A 12773-nucleotide genomic window follows, 5' to 3' on the forward strand; every position below is an offset into this window, starting at 1 on the left:
TATTCAAAGGAAAATTCGAAATATCAACAGAGGTCTTGCTTTCGTTTTCAAGCGGCTCAAGATGCAGCGCTCATGCTTTTGTTTCCAGAAACGGGATAGTTGGTTTACAAGGGTTTCTGCTCCCACTTGAGAGTGTAGCGGAAACTTTGCTTATAGCAAAGATAAAGAAGTAATGGGCATTTCATAACACGAAATATCTCAATGTGACAGTAAAAAACGTGGTATCTTGAACTTGTGCTGTATCTTCGTCTCAACTTGAGGGATATCTGGTCTGCAAGCTACGACCATGTCCAAGGAGATTGTGTGGAATTGAAAATCGATTATTATCTCTTATGGTACTTTTAGATATCATTCCTAATGATACTATAATTCTGAAAGTGTCTAGCGAGGCACGCAGATGTTCATAGGTTTAGCAGTTCCCATTTACTGGTTCCAAATTAGTTTAGAGGTGTTCGATAACGTTGATGTTTAGTTGCGAAGTACGCACTGTAGATTTCAATAAAGTATCCTTCATCTTTGTCTTCATCCTCATTTTTCAATGAACCCCATGTTCATGGTGATATGGAACGAGTCAGAACGTAGTATGCATAGCTGAAGTTAACTATGATATCCATACCTGCTACACAATAGGCAAGGGTCGAGTTGCAAATCAGCGAGATGAACTGATCATACATCAACTTGAGCGATCTTGCGCTTCGAGGCATTATCATTAATTGTGGTGAATTCTCGAGAGCATCCGAGGTTTTGATTCCGAGCACAAGGATTGTTGTGGGACATTAAGCAAGTCGATGAAGCCCGTGATGATGCCGGATGATATCGAGACGCTGCTCTTACTACCAGTATTCTTCATATACATTATTCCTCATGTGTATGCGGTAACAGACAGAGTCCTAATGGACTCATAACCTTTGGTTCTTCTGGTTCTATACCCCAACCTCGCGTTGATTCTGTGCACTTTCTGGATCGCACGCTCTGTAGTTCGATTGCGACGATCGTTGGAAAGAAGAAAACACCTGCTCGTGTGACAAAGTCTGGGGATTGAGGTTGAGTCGAGAAAATCCGTAGGCACCTTAAAGCTCAGTGCTATCAAAGCCAAACAGAGGGTCGGTAGCTAGCGAAAGAGGAGGGGGCACCTTTTGTTGTCGGGACTCAAGCAATCGTGGTAACTTCGTTATTGTATGGCAAATGGTAGAGTCGAAGTAATGTTGATATTCCCTATAAAAGGGAAGGAAAATGACTTGTTGTCAAGATTATATTTGTGGTAAATTCCAAGTCCCGGAGAAGTGGGAAGAAACAGAAGGGCAGAAAGAGCGCAGGCTTATTAGTTCGATCTATCAGACAAGCTGGCCATTACAGATCTTGTTGCCAGGCAAATTAGAAAATCACATATAAATATCGGAGGAACTCAGGTTGTGAGAATGAATGTTGTCCAGCGTGGTCTTGATATTGCCGAACAAGAATTAAGAAAAGTGAGCACATTGGCGTCAAGCAAAGTTGAACATGACAGGGTACTTGCCAGATCCACTGTGGACTGACCTGGAGTGATGATTGCCATCGAAACTATATCATATAAATTCCCACGATTCTATACAATCAATAGAAGTTGTATCAAACAGATTTGATGGTTATTGAAACATTCAATTGACAAAACCCAGCTGAGTCTTTTTATTCACTTGAAAACTGTTTGTGATTGTAATAACCATCGAAATATGATCTGGCAAACTACAAACCTGCATCGTGTATTTCTGCAGAAGGAACCAATGGCTGGGTATTTATTCTTTCCAACTTTTGGGTCGTTGTCGTCGTTGGCAAGGTTGACATGAGTAAGTATTACAAGGTTTGATGAAGGAGACAATATGGGGAAACAAAGCTTAGTGTCTGTGCTAGGTTGCGGCTCTAGTGCTGCAAGTACCAGAAATTTAGTGCTAACAGCATCACTCATTCAACAGACAATAAAGAATTTCTACATGGCATTCGACGAGATGGTCAATTTCTGCTAATTACAAATACACTCCCTCCGTCGCACTCGTAAGGATATTCTTCGTATCAGCTATGGCTCTCTGCTTCTACAAATCGCACTCATTTGACTGCCAGGTTTCCATTCACATAGGAACCACCTTGAAAATTCGTCAACAAATCAATTTTCTGGAACGTACAGCTCAACAATACAGATCACTACGGTGGATCCCTTCTCTTATCACCCGAATCCCCCTTCAAACTTATTTTCAGAGCCCGGTTCAAAGCCCGGAGAGTCACCACGAGCCGGCGAGAGTTTCTCACTGCTTACAGTTCCGCGGGAATGGAGTAGTCATTCCTATCCCGCTACGTGCGATAAGACTACTATCATCCCCCATCATTGATGCATTCAGATTTGTAACATATCGTCTATCTTACAAAGTCATGGAAGTGTATCATTCCGGGGGGCGACCCCGCCCAAGTTTTGGGTATAAGTTGATCGCATCTGGAAAGCTTGTCCCTCATTAAATCCATCGAACAAATAGAACAAAATGGGACACTTAAAAGGGATCACGAAAGTTGTAGTAACACAAGCAGAACCGGAATGGTTGGATCTTGAGAAGGCTGTGGAGAAGACCTGTCGCCTTATAGTGGAAGCAGCTACGAATGGAGCAAAGCTCATTACTTTTCCCGAATGCTGGATACCTGGGTACCCAGCTTGGATCTGGTATGTATATCGATATAATATCCTGTCAATCGAGCGCCGAAATAACACCAACAAATTTCAGGTCCCGCCTTATTGATTTCGAATTGTCTACAATTTACATCAAAAACTCGTTGAAAATCAAATCTTCTCAGATGGCACAAATTTGTGCTTATGCAGCTAAATACAATATCATTGTGTCACTTGGATTCTCGGAAAATGACAACAATTCTCTATACATTTCTCAGGCAATCATAAGGAATGATGGCGAAATTACAATGGCAAGAAGAAAATTGAAGCCTACTCATATGGAGAGAACTGTATTTGGAGATGCATCCGGCAATTGCTTGAAAAATGTAGCAGAAGTTCCAGGTATTGGTAGGATTGGTGCGTCGGCATGATGGGAGCATGCTCAACCATTATTAAAGTACAACACAATACTCCAGAAGGAACATTTTCATGTGGCTGCGTGGCCCCCCGTTTTCGAACATGACGGAGGTCCAGGATTATGGTCCATGTCTAAAGAAGGTTCGTTGTACATTCAATGTCACAATAGAGCCTACTCTATGCTTACGTCAACGCAACAGGCACCCATAATTTATCTCAAACATACGCAATCGAATCTCAAACATTCGTTCTTCACACAACAGCTGTTTTGACTCAAAATGGCATTGATAGAATGGACACAAGCGCCGGCGCTCTAATGAACACCCCGGGGGGAGGCAGTTCGGCAATTTTTGGTCCGGATGGTCGAAAACTCTCTGTCGACATACCAGATGCTGAAGAGGGTATAATATATGCGGATTTAGATCTAGATGATATACTCAAGTACAAAGCATTCATAGATGTTGGTGGCCACTATAGTCGCCCGGATATGCTATGGCTTGGCGTCAACGACAGAGAAAAGAAACATTCTCGGATTCAGGAAGAATGAACTGAGACTCCTGTCAAAGATTGCTGAGGGTATATTCTTCGAGTAGGTTCTACTTATAAGATCATCGAGTACAGTTTGTTGTTCTGCTGAGTAAAGAAAGGCTTTTTGGCATCCGATTCCCATAGTATTCCTTATTTTCTACTGTGCGATTTAATTCCGAATTTCTAAAGCAAACTTTCAGATTCTAGTACGGATTCTAGTTATAGATTAATTGAAAATCGTGCACGTTGATAAACTCAGTGCTGAGGCTTTTCCACGGGAATAATTGCATTGTCTTCAAGTGGAGAACGGGAGTGTTCGAGGTTAAAGACTCCATCGAGCCCAAGTCGAAGACCTGTCATTCGTGAAGAAGGGCTAGCCCCTGATTATAAAACTTTATGAAGCTTTTCTGTGTGAGCTTTGAAATTTATTGGGTTTAAACGGCATCTCCGTTTCCTCTTGGGCACCGAAAATGATTAGTTAAGAGCCTATCTGCTTTTTGTATTTCTTCCAATAGTCGAGATTCTAGGGGCAAACGAGTTCCATATGTTGCTCGACTACGCTATGGGGAAATTGTATACCACATTTTTTATGTTTGAGCTTAGGATATGACCTCTAAGTGAATCATTCCATTTGCATCGGTTATTGAACGCATATATAATCTTTGCGAGCAAAGTACAGACTTTTTTCTCCTACAACTCTGGATCACATCCATTTTTTGCGCAACGCCTTGGCTCTCACTGCCCGACGGTTTGCAATGAACTATCTGAATTCACGCAGCAGATGATGGCAATGAAGCCAGAAAATTTAAGTGTCGCGCCTAAATTTGCGTTGCGATATTTTTCTCTTCTCTTGGTTCAGTAGCGCCATGATGTAGCACGGGATATCATTCTACATCACTAACACTTCTCGCCATATCCATTCTGATCAGTCCATGGCGCAATGTCGTCACCGCTACAGCTCTTGGCTGAGATTGATTAACCCGCACAGTAAATTCGTGTTTGAACATCAAGCAGTCGTTAGCTAACTAATTTCAGTACATATTACCACCTTATTAGGAACTTGCTACCTTGATTATCTTCTTTATAGGGTACCAGCGCTTTATGTCAAGCTGAGAAGTACCTGAATTAGCCATGGAGAGGCCAGTGGTCGAAGGGAAACCCCTACTTTTCCCAAACTTTGGTTTTGGCTCTCCCTGCGAAGTAAACGACCTGCGTCTACTCATGTATGAAAAGCTCAGTATACAAGTGTCAGTGAGACAAAGAAACATCCACTCCGAATTATGCAAGCAGCTTCAAATTTCCGACGTCGGGGAGCGATTTCTGGAGAGACTGATGCTAAATTTGGATTTTTCAGGGCCATATTTTCGACGTTTTACAGACGGTATTGATATCGGAGACCATTCTATAGGCAATAGCTTTGTGACTTTATTGAGCGTAGCCAAGATTATTTATGCAAATTATACTGATAAGAGAATGAGTAGCTCAGGAACTGGACTTCGGAGTGATGAGGAGAAGGTGCAGTGAAAATAAGCTTGGCAAATCCAAGTAACCTATGAAACACACTCGACCCAAACACAACCCATAACAAAATACCACCTCAATATACCTTTGCATGTCAAAGACTTGAAATAGGGAAGGAGGTGCTGACTCACGGTCATAACTCGGCCGAGTTACCGAATGTCACCCAAAATGCACCATACCCCTTGATCATGACGTTCACAGGGTGCAACCCCACCTGCCTTTCGAATCTAGGGTTCAATACATTAAAAAGCTTATTGAAGATATATGTTTGGTGCATAATCTCTTCCATCAAATTTGCAGATCTAAAGTCGTTATGGGTTCTGCGATTGCGACAGAATTCGTGAAATGTACGTCTGTTTGACGATATTGTCGTGAGCGAGCATAAAAAGATTGTAGTTACATGTATTATAGTATCGTTTTCAAAAAGGTATCAGGTATTCAAGATGCTTTCGATCAAAGCATCCCTACTCTTGTTCCTCCACTTGGGTCTATTTTCACAAGCTCAACTCACTGGTCCAGTTGGCGCAACCACACCTCTTTCCAAAAAAACTATTGAGTGCAACATTCGCACCCTATATCCAACCTTCAATCCCCTCACCGACGATGTCTCTATCCCAATTACTAACGCATTTACCTCTTGTGTTCAAAAACATGCTGGTAGTCGTTTAATTGTACCTGCGGGAAACTACACGCTCAAAACTAGCATTATCTTGAGTAATGCAGCTAATTGGGCTTTTCAACTTGATGGTCTTATTACCGCGACTTATTACCCCAATTCGACGGATTCGACTTATGTTGTACCATATGTTGTACCTCGCGCAAGGATTCTAGAGGGATTTGCAGGTGTAGAGAAGTTGAATAGGTATGTATTGCCGAAGCAAATTCTGGATGATGGGATTACGGACGTTGAGGTATCGAATAGTACTATTAATGGGGAGGGTGACGGAGAGTTCTTGGAGAACTTAATCGTTATTGTTAATGGTGAGACAATCACTCCTTCACTTTCGATTCTTCTCAACTAAACAAACTTAGCCGTTGATTTCGAACTCTACTCCGCTAATGGTCTTGGAGCAATTCAAGGCCAAGGTTATTTGTACCGTATTAATGGAAAGTAAGTTATCCCTTTCTCTTCAAAAGATTGTGTCTATCTAACAACTCCACAGCACTAATCGACCTCGAATGCTCCGTCTCATTTCTCCGATAAATGCTACAGTTCATGATCTACTTTTAATTGATAGTCCCAAATTCCACTTCATCTTTGATTTTGGCGAGAATATTGAAGTATATCACCTGACTATCCGCGGAGCTAATCTGGGTTCTTATGATGGAATTGATGCTATTGGAACGAACTATTGGGTTCATGATAACGAGGTATGGTTTCTAGATCTTAAAATTCTTCCAGACTACCACGGGGTTTGGATTAAGGAAAACAGAAACTGACGTTGGTGATGATAGGTAACAAATAGAGATGAATGCGTATCTGTCAAAAGTCCCTCCCATCATGCACTGGTGGAGAATTTGGTTTGTAACCAAGTTGGCTCGGGAATTTCGATTGGGAGTTTAAATGTTTCGGCCGAGATATCAAACATTGTTCGCATCCCCCCTTCTCTTTCCTCGCCTCTCTTACTCTTAAAGCTAACCCTTCCACCAAGCACGCACGCAACATATCCGTTCTCGGCGGTAACGAAATCGTCTTCATCAAGACCTACCCCGGTGGCTCCGGCTATGTCTCCAATATCCTCTGGGAAAACTTCCGTTCCAAAGCATCTCTCTACGGAATAAACCTCAACCAATACTGGCAACAAACCTACCTCCCCGATAGCGGCGCCGTCGCCTTAACCAACATCACCTTCCGCAACTTTACCGGCTCCATCCAAAACGGCGCTCAACGTCCCGCGCTCTACCTCCTCGCCTCCGACTACATCCCCGCCACAAACGTCACCATCAAAGACGTCACCGTCTGGACCGAAAGCGGAAGCACAAGTGTGAACCACATTTCTAACATTTTCGGCCAGGGCGATAATGTCTATGGCACTAACGATGGTCTTGTCAGTTTGGGCGCGGGAGAAAATCCAAAAACAAAAACGTATACCAGTGCGTATACGATTACTAGTGCGCCGACGGGATGGGCGACACCCACGTGGCCAAGTTGGGCGGTGCCGACAACGGGGTATGGTATCGCGGTGCCGATTCCGGTGTATACGCCTGCGCCGTTGTGGAAGCCGCAGGGGGATTATGATAAGCATTATTGGGGGACTTTTTAGAGGGCTGTGTAGAGATGAGGGGGCAGTGGGAGAGGGGGATTTTGAATGCTTGGGATTTTTGGATGAGGAATGTTGTCATATGTTGGTGTGTTTGAATAGGATAACGGTGTTCTGCTTTGATATATTGAGATGCTGTAGTGAGATCTCATACTGGCGACATTATCCCATGAATTATTTGTTCTGTCTTTTTGGACGCTATAATCCAAAGTACTGAATACAAGTCCAGCGTGTGCGAGAAAAGGATGTATCAGTGAATGCTCATACACCTGATATGGATGGGACAATTGGTGAATCATTGAAAAAATAGACAATATTGATGACGAAATATCCATTAAAACTCCTATATCATCCTACCTATCCAAACACCAAACATGCCCGTGCCATGCCAACCCGCGCCTCATCCATCAGACACCATGCACATCCATCCACCAAGACATAACATAACATCATAATTAATCGCCCCTTTTACTTATTCCATTCATCCAAGCAAGCCCCGGCTGACCCTCCCCTAAGGATGCGGCGCCTCGGTATAAGTACACAACTTCCAATCCGCACTAGCCTCCTGCTTCCAACAACTCGTACAATAGGCCTTGTAAATGCCCTTTGAATAACCCTTCTCATCCGTGATACTCGCCGTCACATCATACACGACGGTGGCGGCCATCATGCTCACCTCCACAATCTTCATATCCTTAATCTCGTAGGAATTCCACGTCCGCATATCGTCATCCTCGAGCGTTTCCTTCAACGTCGGCTCGGAATCGTTGGTCAGGATTCCGTACTCGGGAGACGCAAACACGGCTTTGGGATCAATGTATTCGAGCAGCGCGGAAGGCTTGTCGAGACGACAGCGCCAGGTTTGATGCTCCAGTTCGTACATGGCTTTTTCAATTCGCTGCGATATGGTGCCCGGACCGTAGTTTCCTCCCTTGTATCGAGGTTTGCTGGTTTCGGGCTGTTTTGCTTGTTGGAAGTTTTGCTGGAAGTTGTGGGCTAGCTGCCCGCCATTTTGTTGTTGTTGCATCGACATGTTTTGGGGTGGAGCTGGTGGAGATTGGCTCTGGAGTTGTTGGTTTGGAGCTTGAGGCTGCGAGCGCGATTTCTTGGCTTTGCGTTCGCGATAGGCTTCGGATGAGGGTTCGAGAATAAAGGACATCAGAAAAGTAAACAAATGAAAAAAATTGCTTTGAGAAGGTCTTTATAGTTGGTTTTCTTCAAGGTGGATTAAGTGGAATTGGGGAATGGGAAAACCAGCAACGAGGCTGGGTGGGACTTCATACATTAAAAAAGATTGGAAGAAGCAGGAAAATAAGATGGTGTGATGTCATCGAGGTCCAGATTCAGGATCTTGCTTGCTGGGTACACTCTTTTGGCGAGATTTAATCCTGGTTGTTGCGTGTTGGCGGGCTCGTGGGAAACAAGATTTTTTTTGGTTTTGGTTTTGTTTTGTTCATGGGTAGGTATGGTGGTATGTAATCTTACTATGGGGTAAGTTGAACACGCAAGGCACAGCGGCGGACTAGATGATGTCTACTTCGACTTGGATTGCACTAAGTACGAGTAGTAGGGTATGATAAGATTATGTGTATGCGTGTTAATTGTACTAGATGCAGACTAAATACAAATATTATCATGTTATTCATAGAATACCTAGGTATTTCTAGTCTGGAGGGGTGATGTGATACTGGGATGAAGCTTATCACGGGCCACTTTAGCTGTGGGGTGACGACAGCAACATCTAGAGCCATCTCCTTTTTTAGTTTGAAAGCCGTTGACATGAATATGACAGTGTCAATATTGGATAAAACATGGTGGCTGTCCAGTTTCCATGTTCAAAAAGTGGAAGTAAAGGATAGAGTACTAATATTCTTGACCACATAATACTACCCAACTACCAGCTAAGCAATAGGTAATTAGTTCTTCGTGGCTTATCGCTGCCACTAAGAGATATTTGCAAATGTTCGGTTTCTGGGACTCTCCTTCGTTTGTTCAACCCAGCCTTACACTTGAAGGTTACATACGACATACTCAGAAGTACAAGTAAGTATAAAATAAGTACATATAATGTTTTACATCATAGATATACGACGACTTACATTGTAACAACTAGTTATTGTATTAAGACCAAGGAATCAAGAGAGAGATGTATACCTATATCTTGACAACTAATACTAAGCTAGCATACATAAGCACAATGAATCCATTCCACATTCTATACCTATATAGTGTGTTTCTTTAGCTACCTACCTACCCGCTATTTAGTAAATGATATATGGGGTCGAAGTATACTCATATTAGAGTGGTCTCATTTATAATGGGAAGCGCAAATTGATCAATTGTCGTAAGATACTAATACACAGTCATAACCTACACAACCAACAAATATCCTTTCAATTTTATCAGCTCGACTTTGTCGTTATCTTTTATACGATGATTAAACTTCAATCACGCGCGACCATCCATAAATGACAACACTCAACAGACAGAGAGACGAAAAAGAAAACTCCCGCAAGTCCCTAGTATCATAATCCCAAATGCCGTGGAAAAATTCCCTCGTCTCACTTAATCCGTGAATCACAGCCCCTTGTCTATCTCTCTTCATCGGTGCTCGGTAATAGATAGATTGTATGGAGGGTAAACATTTCGAGTGGAAAGGAGGGTTTTATACTGGCATAGTTAATTGGTGTTCCTGGAATTGAAGAGTTTTATTTGCTCCCAGTGAATACAAACTTCCTATGTATATGCGAGAAGAAGTAATCCTTTCTCTTTGTTCCTGCTATACAGCTGTGTTAATCCGGAAGTCTATTCATTCATTCATTCATTATGCCCAGATTTGCGGATTGGGATGTTCACTCATGAGATCTAAGGTAAGTATCTATAGATACCTACCTACCTACATATCTACCTTCCCGGGTATATAAACGCAATTATTGCAGTATATTCATTCTTCATTCAACGCAGAGATTATGTCTTCAGCAACGACGAGAGGGGTATGGATCATCAAATACTCATTGCGCTGGGGATTTGGATATTGATTCACAAAGGCTTCACCTCATATTGTTTCATTTGTAGGGATATTCGAGACGGGAATGGAGATATTGCGATCCTTGATTGTTATTGTTGATAGAGGATATCGTTGTTATTATTTTGTGATATCGCTTTCTCTCATTCCAGTTTCTATACGTAAGTTATACTGATACCTATTGTCAAATTATATAAGAGCATTATTACATTCGCATTCCCATTTCTATTTCTGTTCTCTCTATCGATCCAGATCAAAGGTTGTCGGATTTCTACAAATTATAAACTATAAGCACAAAATGATGGAGAATCAGATATCGTGAGTCTTCGAGACACATGAGCCGGTATTGTTTCAAAAGTAACATGCCTGGATGTCTTGGATTTTCTGACGCGGGGGGGAGTTTAAATACATGGATGTATCTGAGTTCATTTGATTGGCTGGTTGATCAAAGATGGAGAATGTACTAGTAGGTAGGAGGAGGTAGGTATAGAAGCAAGTAAGTGAATTGTAAGATTCCCAAAGTTTGAAGGAGTAGCTATATAAAGACCTTGAAATCATATGAGAAGGAGTAAAAAGAAGTCATCGTCAAAAAAAAAGGTACTTTTCACGGGATGAAAGCTACCAGTGATTAAATCGTGCGTTCGTTGGAGGTATACCTACTAAGATAAGTTTTCCATGTCCATATTCGCTTAAATGTGCAAGTCATTTGACAGTTTCATCGTCGTTTTCATTCTCGTTTTTGCTGTCAGTTGAAAGTGACATGTGTATTTATGTTTGTCCATGATACTCGATGATTGTAGTGACAACAATTGAGTAGATCAAACGAAGTTCTTGTTTCCTAGAAGGTTTCTGATACTGTAACGATATGATATGCAAATAAAGCTAGATGCTATATCACCTCACGATCATACCGAAGAGAAAATCTCCTTCCCTGCAAACGATTTTTGACGGGCAAGTGTATGGATTAATGATGAGTACAATTCGAGTTCTTATATAGCGTGAAAGTTGCACAGCATCTGCTTGATCAGGACTTAGAGTGAATAATCTATATCCCAATAGGAGGCAAGAAACAGGTGGAGTGTGCTGGACATTGTTTTCCTAAGAAACTGGCAGGTATTTAAGAGGCCGGGTCGTTAAGAGAATAGTTCTACAAAATACACTGGCGTGCAAGCGTTGGGAGGCAAGGACCTAGAAGAGGGGAGTATCCAAGCTTCCTGTGTTATATTCATGGACTTGACTATATAGTAGAGATCAGTGCTCTGAGCTATACTGAATTCTTATTGTCATCAAGGATATGTAGGCCTACTTATTACCAACGTCTTGCCCATCATTAAAACCCAGACTATTGCTGTCTCTTTACCCAAAAATCAGGTTGGTATCACTCAAGTTTTTGCCCGCTGGCAGATATAAACTACATATATCATCAATCATCCCCTATACATTGATATAAGCTATGTACTATATACTACATACCATACTCTCCTTCTTGCACGAACCCTTGATATCCCAATTTCCTCTTTGCAGTACTTCTACTACACAAGAAATTCCTCCTCAGCTTAACCTCTTATATAACCTATTTGCAAATAAGACACATGACTTTCACAATTAGAGAAGAAAACCCGGGTGATAACTCTAGTTCTCCAACAAATCTGAACATAAACTTTAGGTATAAATTAACCATCTTCAACACTCTTGAAGAAGCAGACAAGTTCCAGAACACAGCAAATCCCACAGGAGCAAAACTTCAGCTTGTTATTCATCTTACTCGGCAAAAAGGAATGTGATATTCTATACACCCTAATCCTCTATAAAAAAAAAAAAGTTACTTAACCCTTCCCCTCCTTTCTCTCGCCGAAAATCCATCATACCGTCTTTCATTTTCCATACACGAACTCTTATTTCCGCTGTCATCGTATTTGCTTCCTAATTCTCAATGCTAAATCTTACCTAACCCATTCTTTCCCTCCATCTGCTTAAACCCCAGCATCTCGTTCGAGTGTACACTCTACACACCCTATCATCCATCGTCTTACGCTTCCTTATTCATCTAGCAGGATTATAAACCTCCAGCTATTCCGCTCAACTTCGGGGCTCATCCGACATATACATATACACATAAGCCGCAACCAGAACAAATCACAAATCCCTCATATCCCGCTAAACATGCGGTACTCAACGAGAAAAATGCAAGAACTAAGTAAGACTTACATACCCACAAATTTTGTCAGAAACAGGGGAATCAATAATTTTCTACTTCAGTCCCGTCCCAACATATCCCCCCACCTCTTTCATCCGAGCGACGAAGCCCTCAAGTCTTCTCTTTCTCTACAAACTAATCATCTTGAGAAGCAAACACACCTTTCCCGTCCCTTGACTATATCGAAAATATTCG

General features: G+C 42.0%; 3 protein-coding genes across 3 annotated transcripts; 2 read left to right on the plus strand and 1 right to left on the minus strand.

Moving 5' to 3' along the window:
• Positions 1 to 2507: 2507 nt before the first annotated feature.
• EAE97_000941 (uncharacterized protein) lies at positions 2508 to 3593 on the plus strand (the record flags this gene model as incomplete). Its single annotated transcript, XM_038871451.1, has 4 exons — positions 2508 to 2683; positions 2745 to 3046; positions 3164 to 3187; positions 3247 to 3593. 4 exons carry the CDS (start codon positions 2508 to 2510, stop codon positions 3591 to 3593), a joined length of 849 nt encoding a protein of 282 aa, XP_038737352.1.
• Positions 3594 to 5538: 1945 nt separating this feature from the next.
• On the plus strand, positions 5539 to 7359 carry EAE97_000942 (uncharacterized protein; the record flags this gene model as incomplete). The annotated part of the gene is made up of 5 exons (XM_038871452.1): positions 5539 to 6076; positions 6128 to 6206; positions 6259 to 6466; positions 6551 to 6685; positions 6748 to 7359. The coding sequence occupies 5 exons, from the start codon at positions 5539 to 5541 to the stop codon at positions 7357 to 7359; spliced, it is 1572 nt and encodes a 523-aa protein (XP_038737353.1).
• A 508-nt stretch (positions 7360 to 7867) lies between these two features.
• On the minus strand, positions 7868 to 8515 carry EAE97_000943 (uncharacterized protein; the record flags this gene model as incomplete). Its single annotated transcript, XM_038871453.1, has 1 exon — positions 7868 to 8515. One exon carries the CDS (start codon positions 8513 to 8515, stop codon positions 7868 to 7870), a length of 648 nt encoding a protein of 215 aa, XP_038737354.1.
• Positions 8516 to 12773: the final 4258 nt, after the last annotated feature.

The sequence above is a fragment of the Botrytis byssoidea genome (assembly GCF_014898295.1).
Source record: "Botrytis byssoidea strain MUCL 94 chromosome Unknown BBYS_002, whole genome shotgun sequence".
In the NCBI taxonomy this organism is placed as follows: domain Eukaryota; kingdom Fungi; phylum Ascomycota; class Leotiomycetes; order Helotiales; family Sclerotiniaceae; genus Botrytis; species Botrytis byssoidea.